At 57.0% G+C, this 13,994-nt stretch overlaps 2 protein-coding genes across 2 annotated transcripts; one reads left to right on the forward strand and one right to left on the reverse strand.

Annotated features, from left to right (window-relative positions):
- Positions 1–298: 298 nt before the first annotated feature.
- Positions 299–6,045, forward strand: ADGRG3 (adhesion G protein-coupled receptor G3). The gene is made up of 13 exons (XM_074586905.1): positions 299–430; positions 927–956; positions 1,045–1,204; positions 1,287–1,404; positions 1,962–2,102; positions 2,188–2,310; positions 2,394–2,433; positions 2,519–2,619; positions 3,080–3,192; positions 3,343–3,626; positions 4,155–4,248; positions 4,717–5,003; positions 5,447–6,045. Exons 1-13 carry the CDS (start codon positions 385–387, stop codon positions 5,560–5,562), a joined length of 1,653 nt encoding a protein of 550 aa, XP_074443006.1. The 5' UTR covers positions 299–384; the 3' UTR covers positions 5,563–6,045.
- A 662-nt stretch (positions 6,046–6,707) lies between these two features.
- LOC141743046 (uromodulin-like) lies at positions 6,708–13,957 on the reverse strand. Its single transcript, XM_074586777.1, has 9 exons — positions 13,319–13,957; positions 13,085–13,199; positions 11,424–11,594; positions 10,447–10,652; positions 9,691–9,851; positions 8,877–9,128; positions 8,054–8,213; positions 7,471–7,615; positions 6,708–6,808 (listed from the first exon to the last, which is right to left on the reverse strand). Exons 1-9 carry the CDS (start codon positions 13,514–13,516, stop codon positions 6,708–6,710), a joined length of 1,509 nt encoding a protein of 502 aa, XP_074442878.1. The 5' UTR covers positions 13,517–13,957.
- Positions 13,958–13,994: the final 37 nt, after the last annotated feature.

The following is a 13,994-nucleotide window of genomic DNA, read 5'->3' on the forward strand; positions in this document are numbered from 1 at the left end:
CGGCAATGCCCGGCAGTGTACCCCGTTTGGGAGAGGGATGCCCTGACATGGCACTGGGCTGTTGGGGGCCATTGGCCAAGGATTTGGCAGGACTGGGTGGGGAGAAGGGTAAGGAAAAAAGCCCCAAGTCAGCTGGGGGAAGCAGCCAAGGGGGAAACGATGTGGCTCTGACGGTTATCGCTGTTGCTGCGAGCTGGGGCAGGAGGTTACTTGCCAAGCCACAGGAAGGCGTGAGGGTTTGCAGAAGGGAAATGAGGACACGGCCGTTGCCTCAGGAGGAGCTGCAAGCCCTGGGGGAGCCTGGGGAGGAGCAGAGCCGCTGGGACAAGGGGAGCAGAGTGTTGTGGGAGGGCTGGGGGTGACCAGGAGACCCCACAAAGCACCATGAACCTGCTCCTGGGCACCATCCTGCTGCTGCTGGTGCTGCCTGGTAAGTGGCGGGCGAGGGGGACGCGGGCACCGCAGATGCGTGTGTGTGTGGGGTGCGTGGGCTCAGGGGGTAGGTTTTTCCATGGGAAAGCGTTGACCCAAAGACCACGGCAGGTTTTCACCCCGGAACGTGGCCAGGCCAGCAGGGAGGGTCCTCTCTGGGATGTGCGGGGAGCTAGCAGAGGTGAGCAGAGCAGGGGGTTTCGCTGCTGGGGGCTATTTTAAAACCCCGGACCAGCAGCCCAGGGTCACTTCTGTGAGCCACCCTGTGGGGCTGGATGCAGTGATGTGTCAACGCAGGCACGGTGGCTTTGCCTCCACCAGCCCTGACGTCTGCCCAGCTCCCTTCTGAAGCCTGTGTAACCCTAGGGCTGCTCCTTTCCACCCTGCAGCTGCCAGATTCTCCCACCTCCCGCTTCCCCCATGGGCAGGAGGAGGACTGACCCTAGATTTTGGGGTTCCCCCCCCCCGCATTTCCCTATGTGCTCTTCTTCCAGATGCTGCCAGGGAGCAAGAGATCTGTGCCGGTGAGTGATCCCCCCATTCCTGCCCTCACCCCCGGTGCCCGCTGGGTGCCATGGGGCCCAGCGGTCACTCCGCTCCCCTCCTCCCCAGCCCTGGGGCGGCGTGACAGGAACTGCCAGTGTTGCAACATGACGGTGGAGTTGGAAGAGCGAGGCGATGGGACCCTCATCCCCGACTTGCCCCGGCGCTGCCTGGAGCTGGGGCACTCCAGGAGCCCCTCTTGTGCCTGCCTGCGGGGGTGCTGGTTCAGGTAGTGGGCGGGGATGGCCACAGTGGGGTCTGGGGGCTCAGTCCCCCGTGTATCCCAGTCCCACAGCCCTCCCACCCCACAGGATGCTGGAGTTGGCAGGGCCAGCTCTGCGCAACAGGCTGGCTGGGCTGAAGGTGCTGCTCCTGAACGTCAGCAGGGCTGTCACCCGTGATGTCCTCATCACCTTTTCCCCCACAGAGGTGAGGTGCACCCCTCTCCTTTGCTCAGAAGGTCCCACGCTTTCCAAGCAGCCCTCAAACCCTGCCCTCGGGGCTTAGCGTGCCATGGCATGCTCTCCCTCCACCCTGCTCCACCGTTGTGCCATGGACCCACATCAGCTTTAGCATCCCTTGGCAAGGAGTCACGTGAAATGGTGCTTGGGAGGGAAAAGCCATCCCTGAGGAGCAGTCCTAGCAGCAGGCGGGAGGGGGAGGAAGTGGAGGAGGAATGTGTGGGACCTTGCGCCTCCTGCCCATCCGCAGGCTCTCCCACTCTCTGGATGTCCCAGGGGACCACGTCCCATGGGGTGATGGGGAGTTGGAGCTCTTCTGGGAGCTGCTCCCAGCTCTGCCCCTTCACCGCTGGGTGCTGGGGGTGAGGTTCTCCCCTTCTGCCTTTGGGGCTTCCGCTGATGTTGCTGAGCAAAACCCACCCGGGAGGGCTGAATTTGTGCCCTGAGCAAGGTTGGTGGGTCCTGAGCAGGGAGGTGACACTGCCAGCAAGCAACGCCCCCGGCCCCAGCTGTCCTCCACCACAGGGCCCTAGGATGCCAAATATGACAGAGAAGGGGAAGGCAGGCAAAATCCAGCTCCCCAGAGAGATGTTCCAGTCCCTCAGCAGCCGGACAGTGCGCGTGGTGGTGACGGTCCTCAACATCCAGCAGCTTCACATGTTCAAGGTAGGAGCTGGCATGGCCGGCACCCCTCCAGCCACCAGCACTCGCTGCCTGCCGTCTCAGCTCAGGCAGAGCTGCTCCCACGCAGGAGGTCAACCAGACGGGGCGGGTCCTGGACAACACTGTGGTGGGCATCACAGTGGGAGAGATGAGCATCTCTGGGCTGCGGGACCCTGTGCAGCTCACCTTCGCCCATGGGCAGCTGCCCCCCGTAAGCTAGCTGTGCCCTCCCTCCACCTCTCCTCCGGTGCCCCTCACCGTGGCGTCAATTGATGCTGCTCTCCCCCCTTGCAGGGTGTCACGCGGCAATGTGTCTTCTGGGATCTCAGCAAAGGTACGGTCCTTGGTGGGGCTGGGCGCGGGGCCGGGTGCAGGTGCTTTGCCCGGTGTTCATGGCCATTGCCCTGTCTGTGTCGCAGGGCAGGCAGGAGGCTGGAGCATCAGCGGATGTGTCACGCAGCCTGGGGACAAGGGGACAGTCTGCTCCTGCGACCATCTCACCTTCTTCACCCTCCTCCTGGTGACAATCCCACTCCCCCCAGCTCCTGCTTCTACCCCAGCTGCACTGCCTGCCCCACCTTGGTGGCCCCTCAGGTGTCACCAGTAGCTGCACAGGGACAGTTATAGCTGCTCCCAGGCAAGCCCAGGTCCCAAAATAAAGCCCAGCCCCAGCTTAGGAGGGCAGCAGCAGCTCAGCAGAGCAGGTACAAGGTAGAAGCAGCCCCCAGCCTAATGCAGGCTCTGGAGCAGCAGGAGGGTGCTCATGGTGGTCCACCATAACCTTCACTCATCCCTCTCACCACCCCAGGGAGCATCTCTTCTGAGCCACCACCATCCCACTCCCCCATGAAGACCTTCTGGGGGGACGAACGAAGGGTTTGCGTGGGCTCCTTGTTTCAGCCCTGTGGCTCTGGTAGCTGCAGCTGGGATTTTTATGTTGGACCAGGGTCTGTCTAACCCAACGTGCACATGTTTGGCAGAATCCAGTTCTGGACAGGTCCACGGCACAAGCCTTGATGGCTGTGGCCACTGCTGGCTGTGGGGTAGCCATGGCTTTCTCCATCTTCACCATCGCCTTCTGCATCTTGTTAAGGTAGGATGTGCCAGCAGCTCCCTGAGGACTCATCAGGCTGGGAGAGATGTGGGGCAATTCTGGTGCCTCTGCATGAACCTGCTGCAGTATGGCATGGGGTCCTGCTCAGCTGTGACCCCCGCCTTGTCTGCTCTCTCTGGGGATGCTCAGGTGCAGGTTCAGGCTCGAGGAGACCCTCCGCATCAACCTGGGGCTGCATGTGAACCTCGGGGGCAGCCTACTCTTCCTCAACCTGGCCTTCCTGCTCAACAGCGGGCTCTCCAATGGGACCCAGCCATGGACCTGCAAGGTCCTGGGGGGGCTCACCCACTACTGCCTGCTCTGCTGCTTCACCTGGACAGCACTGGAGGGCTTTCACTTCTATCTCCTCTTCGTCAAGGTCCTCGGCACCTACATCCACCACTACCTGGCGAAGCTGTGCCTGGTCGGCTGGGGTGAGCACCACCAGCCTGGGCAAGAGCCAGGGCAGGCAAAGGAGGGGGGCAGTGGGTTATGGCCAGAGGGGGAACAGGATGGTGCAGTGATGGGCAGAGAGCGCGCAAGCCCCTGTCCTGCCTGCAGCTCTTCCAAATGCCATGGTCAGGGCTGGGAAGGGTTTTACATGGGCTCGGTGCACCAAATTCCGAGCAGCATCCGCAGGCACCCTCCAGCCTCCTGCTCATCAAGCACTTGATGTCCTTGGGGGTCTTTGTTCACCCATTACCAGCCTTCTACAGGCACCGGAGCAGATAATCCTGCAGAGAAGTTAGGGGACACCTTGAGCCTTGCAGCACTGTCCTTCCCTCTCCACATCATGTCCCAGCAAGTGTTCTGCCCCTGGCACTTGCGCAACCTCAGCAGGTCCCTAAGCCCAATCTTCCCTGAGGTCGGCACATCCAGGGCCATGCAGAGACCCTAATCTGACCACCTCACCCGCTGCTTGCCTTTCTGGCCTCCTCCACATGTGTCCCTTGTTCTTCCAGGCTTCCCTGCTCTCATCGTGGTGGTGGCAGGAGCCACTGGCAGCTACGGAGAATACCGCATCCAGACCGTGGACCACCAGCTCATAGGTCGCCTGTGCGTGCACCACCGCCCACAGGGCTCAGGTGGCCCTTTGGCACGGGGAGCGGTAACCCTGGTCCTGTGGGAGCGCAGCGGCAGGGGATTGCGCCCATCCTCCTCGTATTTACGCCACGCTTCTGCTTCCCTAATTACGATTACAACACAGCAGCTTTCTACAGGCGTGGTAACCACCACCCACCACCACCACCTCCCATGCCAAGCCTCCCTGGTCATGCCCACAGGACTCCCGGTCATGGAAGGACATCCAAAGTCCACCTGGAGCTTCCCCAGACTCCTTCCCAACTAAGAAACACGAGGGCAGCAGATCCTCACCACTGTCCCCCCTGCTTCATCCTGGCCTTGGAAAACCCCACCAGCACGAGAGTGTCACTGCATCCCCAAACACATCCACCTGGGGAGGGTCCCATGGGTGCTGCCAGGGCTAGGAGAGCCGCTAGAGGCACCACGGTTGTCTCTTTTCAGGTGCTGGATCACTTCCAAACATCTCCTCGTGCACTACATCACCAACTGTGGCTACTTTGGTCTCATCTTCCTCTTCAACATGGCTGTCTTCGGGGTGGTGACCCAGAAGAGCTGCTGCCTGCAGGCCACGGGGGCTGTGCAGGGGGACCGTAAGGCCTGGAAGGTGGCCCTGGTGGCAGCAGGGCTCTTCTGCCTGCTGGGAGCCACCTGGGCCCTGATGTTCCTCACCTATGGCACCTCCTCTGCGCCTGTGCTCTACATCTTCACCATCCTCAACTCTCTCCAAGGTCAGGGCTGGCTCTGAGATGGGCTCTCCGGGGGGGTGGGGAAGATGGATGACGCAGGAGCCAGCCTGACAGTGGGTTGACCAGGGGTCCCAAGGCACCTTCCCAGCACTGTCACGCCCTTCCCTTTGGCAGGGCATGTCAAGCAGCAGGTCCCAGCCACCAGCGTGGAGTTGCTTGTGGCTCCCAACCACATCCACTCCACTGGGGGTGGTTTTCCCCCAAGGAAGGCATTCCTCAGCAGAGGAACAGTAACGTTTTCCACCCAGGGCATGTCCCAGCCAAATGGCTCATCTGAAGCACAGGGAGACCCTCCTGCAGGAGCAGGAGTGATTTGGGGGAACCCCCTGGAAGCAGCAGGGAAGTGCTGGCAGTATCCCAGCAGGATGCCTCCCACCATCTCCAGCTGCTGCTGCTGCTGAATGTCTGCCTTCCTTTTCCTGCAGGAATCTTCATATTCATCTGGCTGGTTGTCCTCTACTACCCAAAGACAAAGGAGACCACTGGTTCCCTCTCCCACATCATCAGACACGACAAAACCGCAACAGTCTCCCAGGACTAGCTGCTGGTGGACCTCCCTCCCTGCCTGTGCGTGCACCCGCTGAGAGCAAGCTTCAATCCCGATGGATGCAGCTTTTCCGTGGAGGACAAGGGCTCGATTTACCTTTCAGCAGGCATGATCCACCTTAGCCAGGCTCTTTGGTTTGGCTTTAGTTCCCTGTGGCCTACCTTGGGCAAGGAGCTCTGGAGGCATCCCTTCTGCCTAAGTCCCTCCAGGCTGCAGCTCCCCCATGGTCTCGAAGTGCCCCTGATCTCATTCCTGAGGGGACCTCACTGGGATGAGAAGGGAAGCCCACGACCCACCTGCCTTCAGCCAGGATGGAGCCAGCCCCCTCTTTGCTAGAGATGGCCCTTGGTGCTGGACCAGCCCAGCCCAGATGGACCTGCCGTTGGAGGTGGGAGGATTGACTCGGGAGATTCTGGTCCAGGAATTAGCAAAAAAAAAAAAAAAAAAAAAAAAAAAAAAAAAAAAAAGAGAGAGAAACTCCATGAGCTTCTTTACAATATGTCCTCTCCAAATGGACCAGAGCTGAGCTCTTTGGGCAGTGATCTGCTGGACGTCCCTCCTGCAAAACACCCTCTTTTTCTTCTCCTTATCTGTATTTTAGTATTAAATCTCTGCCAGCTGTCCGAGCACAGCGGACTTAGTCTTCGACGCTTACAATATTGTTTGTTGTTTGCTTTACATTAGGGATGTATTTATAGGCAAAAATCTTGCTGGCAATTTGCCATGAACAGAAGGAGAAACCTGTTTTGAAGGAAGGAAGAGCTCTGCATGGATAGGTGTATACACCCACAGAGCAGCCCTTTCTCTGCTCACGCTGCATCTGTCACACACAACCACGCCAAGTCCAGCTGTGGTGGGCAAGTATTTAGCATGGGTACCTCCATCTTCGCAGGCGCCTGGGTGACCCTCTGGGGAGCAGGACAGCAGGAGGAAGGAACCTCCCATCCCTGGGTACATGTTTCGAGTCTAGAAAGCCTGGGCCAGAGAGGGGGATGAGAAGGTCCTAGGAATGCGCTCTGTGATTCATCCTTCAAGCACCGTTGGCATCCACCCGTCACCTCCTTCCCCAACAAAACCCTGTCAAGAAACAGGCAAGAACTTCTCTGCCACCGTCATGTTTATTTGGAAGCAGCCATTCTCTACGCCGTTTGCCGCCTCGCACTGACGGCCGCAGCAGCCGCGGTGAGCACACCAAGCGCACACAGCAGAATGAGGGCCCCGGGGAGCCACAGGTTGGGTCCTGCTGAAGGGGAGAAAGGTTGGTTACACATCTGGGTGCCCTGAGCCAGCACTGAGCCCTGGTTGGGGGCAGATTCAGGGGAGGTCATCTCCTGTGAGGGGTAAGACCCACTGGAGCTGGGGGTGCTTCAGGTCCCTAAGGGCACTAACAGGACTCAGTCACCCCAACTGGCCTCACCTGGGGCCTCCACCCACACCCGCTGCCAAGGGGCTCCATTTAGCTTGGCATTTACGCCTGGTCTGAGCTATGCTGTAGGTGGGCTTGCCCCCAGCCTTGGTCCCAGATTGCTGCTTGGATCTCCTGGATTGACCTCGGTGCTCAGAAGGAGCCTGCCATGCTGGGTTGATATGGAGGTCCAGCGTGAAAACCCAGCCTTCCTCGCCTGGGGTGCTGCACCGACAGCCTTCTGGCTCCCGGTCCCTTCCCACTCAGCCCCCCTGCCTGGCCCGACCTGTGCCTGGTCCGGAGCCACTCACGGAGAGCTAACCTCTCTGTGCTGGGCTGGCTTCTGGAGCACGCTGTGCATGGCCAGGACACCTGAAAGACTCCACGCTTCTGTGCGGGGCAGTGATTTTAGCAGCCCTTTTTAATAACGCGGCATTGCCTAGACAGTGGCAAGGGTCTGTGAGCGGCTCCTGCCCTCCCTGGAGGGACATACGTACCCCCCAGGTCCTGTTGGTCAGCCCTGGAATGGTGCGTCTCTACTCCCAAGGAAGGAGCAGCCAGCAGGTGGATGGGGCCGTAGGAGACAATCTTACTGTAGTCATCTGTCAATGCCCGCTTACTCCTCCAGTGCCTGGGGCATTGCTGTCAACAAAGCCAAGGGACGGGTGATGGGACCAGAGAGCAGGGGAGAAACACACTCCGGGGGCCAAGAGCTGTCCTGGTGGTCTCCCCCCGTCAGAGGCACAGTTGGGGCTGCAGCCTGGGAGCAGTCCAGACCCCTGAGCATGAGAGGAGCTGATTCCTGAAGGACCCGAGCCTGCTCCTCCCCAAGTCCTAGCATAAACCTCTCCTCCTGCAAAGACCCAACAGACAGAGGGAAGAGGTAAAGGAGCTCTCTGGTGAATTCAAGCCCTCGTACCTTTAGTTCGGGTTGCTGGAGTGAGCTCCTGGTGCTGGGAGGTGTTTATTGTGTTGAGGCACCCGAAACCAGAGCAGAGTCCCTTCTCCAAACAGCAGGCCAAGGGAAGAGAGGCTCCCCTGCCTGGGCAGGGCATGGTGCAGACCGCCATGAGAGCTCACCTTGGCACAAGGCTCCGGGCTGTCAGTGATACACAGTCGGACACGGCAGTGCAGGAACACCTCGGGGTAATCAACAAACTGAAACATCTGGAAGCTGAACTTGGCGGCGGTGCTCTCTCCAATAGCATTCAGGTATGTCACTGTTTCATCGTGGGGACACCTGGGACATGATGGCTGAGTCAGAAGGTGGTAAACGAGGGGGAGCATGCCAGCCTGGGACACCAAAGCATGCAGGGACTGGGTGTAGGCCCCAAGCTTTGCTGAACGGGACTGCTTCTGTCTCGGTGCTGGTGGGGGTGCCTGTCCTTGGCACCGTGCGTTGTGCCTAGCTCAGGGAGGAGGTGCCACCAGCACAGGGCCCGGCTCATGTCTTGCTCTGTGGGACCCCAGCTGCTCTGCAGGGCTGGAGTGAGCCTGACTGTGGCTCCTACTTCCCAAATACCCACGTTACTGGCTTTAGCTTGGCTGCAGCCAGCTCTAATGCAAGCTTTTCAGCAGATACCTCTATGCACATCCCAGCAAGGTGTCCCCTCTCCCTTCCTTGCCCTTTTCCTCCCCAGCTGGCCAGGAGCGATGCTAGAGGGAAGGCAGAACTATTGGCAGCAGAGCCGGCTCAGGAGAGCGAGCTCAGTTCAGAGCAGTTGGGGGGCTCATCTATGGGGCTGTTCCACCTATTCAGTGATGATGTCCACCACAGGTTCCACCTATGATGGTGTCATGGCTCATTGCTCCCTCACAGCAACCTGTCCTTAGCACCCAGCAAAGAGACACAATTGTGCTCATGGTGCAAGCAGACCAGACGTGCTAGGAGCACTCCACTCACCCCTTCTCAATGAGCTTGTGCCGCACATCCTGGTAGGGATCAGCACCTGGCGTGGCCCAGCAGTCCTCAACACTCAGCAGGTAGTATCTGAGGTGGTGCTGTCCTTCTCCTTCTATCTTCAGAAGGACATAGAGCGTATTCATGATGGGGATGCCCGTGGTCGGCAGGTGATAGGGCTGGAGGTAGGAGGGAGTCTTGTACAGTGTCATGCTGACGTTGAAGTGTCCTTCTCTGACCATGAACTGCATCAGCCTGAGAGGAGAGGAGGAGAGCTCACAAGCAGAACAAGAAGGCAGGAAGGATGAAGCACGAGTCAGGCCACTGGCGCAGGTGCAATGACTCTGGATGCGCCTCTGCTCCTGGGTGGAACCTCGTGAGAGCCAGGCCCCGAGCTGCCCCCCAGTTGTCCCGCGCCATATGTGGATGCAGGCAAGGAGCTCCAGGTGTTCCCACAGACCTCTTGGCCAGTGAGGTCTACAAGAAAGGCAACCCAGGGAGTCCTAACCTGCACCTCCACAGGGGGCTGGTGGGGGCATCTTCCTGTTCCCACCCTTTATTTTCTGGCTAGCTGGTTTCAAGCAGTGAGGATAGGAGAAAGATAGATTGTGCGTGCCCCACTGGCTCTATCCTGGGCCCAAACCTTGTCTTGAAAAACTATGTTGGGAAGAGAAAGGGAGACACTCTGATGTGGCATTGCTCTCAGAGCTCTCTAGTGGCTCCCCAGGGCCTTTGCAGATCATCTCATTGAAGGCATCTCTTTTTCTGCAAGCTCATAGATACCATGTCGGCAGCAAGATGAAGAGGGACCACTCACTTGTCAACAGCAGTGAGAGCGAAGGGCAGTTTCACCACCTGCTCATAGGCATAGATGCAGGAGAAATGCACCTCCAGCTGGAAACTCCGGGAGATCATACCCCCACGCGCTTCCCGCTCTGACTCAATGACGTTGGAATACGACACGTGGGAGTTGTTTTGCTGGAATGACACAGAAACCAAGTCTCCAGACCATGTCTAAGTCCATACACAGAGCTCCAAGCTCCACTTCAGATGGTGCAACTCAGCTGTAGCTGCTCCAGGCCTCCTGGATGTCTGCTGGGGTGCTGCTCAAGTCCTGTGTCCAGGGGCTACTGGCAACCATCACAGGAGTAGGCAGGAGTCAGCATAGTGACCACAGGTGAGAGCCCTTTTGTGCAATGCAGAGCTGGAGCACTGGTTCCTCTGCACCCTCCCAGACCAATGAACTGAGTGAGGGACCAAGGGTCTACAGCCAGGGCTGCAGAGCTCAGAGGATGCTGCCAGAAAGCTGAGGGCTGTTATCAGCCAGTATCAGCACAGTGAGACTTCCATGCTCTGCTGAATAAGACAAGATGTGCTGCCAGCAGGGGTTTGGTGGAGGCAGAAGAGCTTTCTGACAGCTTCCAGGGAAGCCTTCCAAGGGGAATGAGAACTTTACAACACCTAGATATAAAAGGAAAAGCCTTTGGGGCTTCCCCTTGCTGTCCCCACTCAGCATGTCTGCTCCTCTCATGGCTTCAGAGCTGAGAGCAGAGAGGCCCTGCTGGATCCTCACCTGAATTACTGATCCGCAGGCAGTGTGGTTTTCACCCGTGAGAATGGCTGCAAAAAAAAGCTCGCCCTCTTCTTCCCTTTCTGAGACCTTGCATGCCCGGTTCTTCAAGTGGACAAGCTCCTGAGGAATTTTCAAGTGTTCAAACACCTCCTTCCTCACCATCATCTTCATGTGCTCTTCCTTGCAGGCCAACTTCAGTACCACATCTGGGGGAAAAAGCGATCTGCAATAGCAATAAGGAAGAGGCCTGAAGGAGCCCTAGGTCAGCTATGGGATGGCACAGTCCCACCGAGCTCAACAGACCCTCAGCCCAGCCTTGTTGGAGGCTGCTGGTAGGGCTCTCCAGAGACACCGGGCAAAAGACCTTTGGGAACCTGTGGAAGTTAACGTGGGTCTGTCATTTTGTACTGGTTGCCTAAGACCTGCACAAGTCCATGGCTGCCGCTACCCTGAACAGACACAGTCCTTAAGCTCAAGACATCAAAGGCAGATGTCATGGGTCTGGCCCCCTTCAAGAGCTGTCTACAGAATCACTGCAGTCTGCCAAGGGCACCAGGCAGGGACAGTGATCCCCACTTCCAGGTGAAGAAGACACAGTTTTTGGAGTGTCTGTAAGGAGCCTTCACTGCAGCTGTGCTGGAGTGCATGTGATTGTGCCGAGACTGTGAGGCACCTGTTCTCTGCTGCCCTGGTATGGCTGCACCACGGCATGGCTTCTTGACAGCCAAGGCTTCTTTCTTACAGGAATTAAGACTTTTGAGGAGGAAGGAAACAGCCTGTGACTAGGTCTTGTACCAACATGTAGTCAGGACATAGTGGCAGTGATGGTGGAGAACGCACCCGAACCAGGAGCTGGGATGTGCTCCTGGAGCCTGCAGTGAAGAGCAGTGGTAACACCAGTGCACTGTGCCCATCACCCTTCCCTCTGGTGCCCCTTGGACAGACTGGGGAGGGCTCACCAGCATCCCCAGCCCTACCTTGACATAATGCCCCTGTGAAGCCTGGTTTGCAGCTGCAAACTGGTCTGTCCTCCATCACCTGGCAGTCCCCCTGATGCCGGCACGGGTTTGGCAGGCAGGCGTCTGGGCTCCTCTTGAGACGGAGGGCAACCCCTTGCCTCAGGCCATGCGGGCTTGCCAGCTCACCTGCTGCAAAGGAAATGCGAGAGAGCTGAAACACAGCAAGAATATCTCCCCAATGTGAGATACGAGTGAACTTGCTCCACGGTGTGAAGCCCTGCCCAGCTCACACGGGCTGAGATCTTTGCTTAGAGCCAGAGCAAGCCCATCTGAGGAAGAACCTGCCACCTTGGCTCGCCTGGGAGGATGTGACTGAGAGCCTGGGAGACCTCCTCAGCATGGCCGTAATCTGGATCAGGGCTATGGAGCCTGCCACCAGCTAGCAAGGAGAGCAGCACGTCACAGCACCTCTGCCCTTCTCTACAGGTTATATACCATACACGGCTGGGATGGAGAGCTCAAGGTTTCTGCCTATTTTGCACCCCAGTTCCTGCCCCCACCCCCCCACCCCGAGCCCTGTTCTGTTGTGCCCCTCATAGGAGCCTTCAGCAGTGTCCTGAATGAGGAACCTGGACATGGATCAGGTGAGGGTTTGACTTCTCCTTTCTATATTACCCATCTGTGACTCACTCTTGTTGCCTTCGCAGCCAGCCAGGCAGAGGGCAGAGACCAGCAGCAAACATCTCATGGTCCTTTCCTGTAGAAACAGGCAGGCTCTGGGTCACTCAGGTTTTTTAGAATGCTCGGTGGAGATGTTTGCAGTCATTCAGAAAGAGCCAATCCTCACACATAGGCGCAATAATTTCTGTACTGTATTTCCTCCAAAAACTCTAGGTTCAATGGCACAAAGTCATTTCCCATCCCAAAGGGCCAACACCTCCCTGCCAGGCTAATGCAAGGGTCAAATGCTGTCCTGAATTTGGGTAGCTATTCCAGAAAGAGAGGGTAAGAGAGGGTGGGATGCACCAGACCGTGGACCTGCAGGAATGTGCTGACAGTGACAAAGCCAGTTCAGTAAGAACAGGCACTTTGAGTAAAATCACACAGCTGAGGCACCAGTCCAGGCTCCCTGACGAGGAAAGGAGTTTCTCTCTTCCCACTACAGCTCTTTTGAAGAGTTAGGATTTGCAAAAGGATCCTTGCTTTTCCAGTAACCCATATCCATAACAAGGAGACAACAGGATTAAAAAAAAAACCCCAAAGCCCTGAACACAACTAAAATTAATGCCACAAAGACACAGATTAAGTTGATCTCCCCTGTTAGTACAGTTAATGGATTTCTTTAGGGAAATTAATGGCACGGTGCTGGATGAGCCCTGTACGCTGGAGTCTCCTTAATCAGAGATGTGAATGTGTATCAGCCATGGCTGGCAGCTGGAGCGATGCTCTGACACCCCTCTGCCCTGCAGAGAGTGGGACAGAGCCAATGCCAAAAGCCCCACTCTGCTCCAGCAACACATCTGGTCTGGCAACAACCCCCTCCACCCTGCCCCGAGTGGCTGCGACCACCAGACCTCTGGACAAGGAGGGTTTATTCCCGGCTCCACTCCATGCTCGCTGCAGCAGTCCTAATAGATCCCACCAGCATCAAGATCTCCCCTTGTTCTCATCCCACTTACCATTGCCAGGCCACTCTATGCTCCTCCACCCCTCGGTCGTTCTCGTGCTCCTGGCTGCGAGCCTTATATTGCCCTCCGGCAGCTCATCCTTCTCCCCCACGCAAACATGCTGCCTCTGCGATTGCACAAGAGCCAGCTTAGCATCCTTTGGCCAGGGAGGAAAGGACTCCGTGACAGTCCATCCTCTGGCATGGACAGCCCATCCCATCAGCTTGACGGCTTGGGAACACTGACCCAATTCACAGCCCTCAGAGGATCCCAAACAGGGCGACTATCTGCAAAATCCCCGGGAATACGGGGTTTTGCACATCCAACTGGTTTTGTGGTACCTGCGTTTGACACAGCAACAACAACAGATACCACAGCAGCACAATCGAAGGCCAGATAACTGTGTGTACTGAACACATGCGGTTTCGCAACCACAACGTACATTTGCTTTGGATGTTTTTGTAATGACTTCTGACATCTAAGATCTGGTGAGAAGTACTGGTGAGAGGTGGAGGGATGAGGGCTTGGCCCTGCCACGCTTTGGGAAACAGCAACCAGCTGCAAATAGCAGTAATCACTCAAAGTGATGCTCGTGATTTATATTGACTATGCTCTGCATCCTTAGAGCTTTAATTGCTACAGCCACCATAACATAGCGGCAAATGTGAACATCCATCCATCTAGTTTTTTTCCTAACCACAACGAAAGCTAGAAAACAGAAGTGTTTAACACTTGACCCTGCTTACAGCCTAATGAACTACGAATTTAAAAAAAAAATAAAGGAAGAAAAAAAAAAAAAGGGAAAAAGGCTCCCTGCCATCTCCTGCTGCCAGCTTTTGGGTGAGAACCTCTGCTTTCCATTATCTATTTTACAAAGCAATTAACTAAGACAGAAGCTTGCACAGACAGGCTTAGAGATGCA

This window comes from Larus michahellis, chromosome 4 (genome assembly GCF_964199755.1).
Source record: "Larus michahellis chromosome 4, bLarMic1.1, whole genome shotgun sequence".
NCBI classification, from domain to species: Eukaryota; Metazoa; Chordata; class Aves; order Charadriiformes; family Laridae; genus Larus; species Larus michahellis.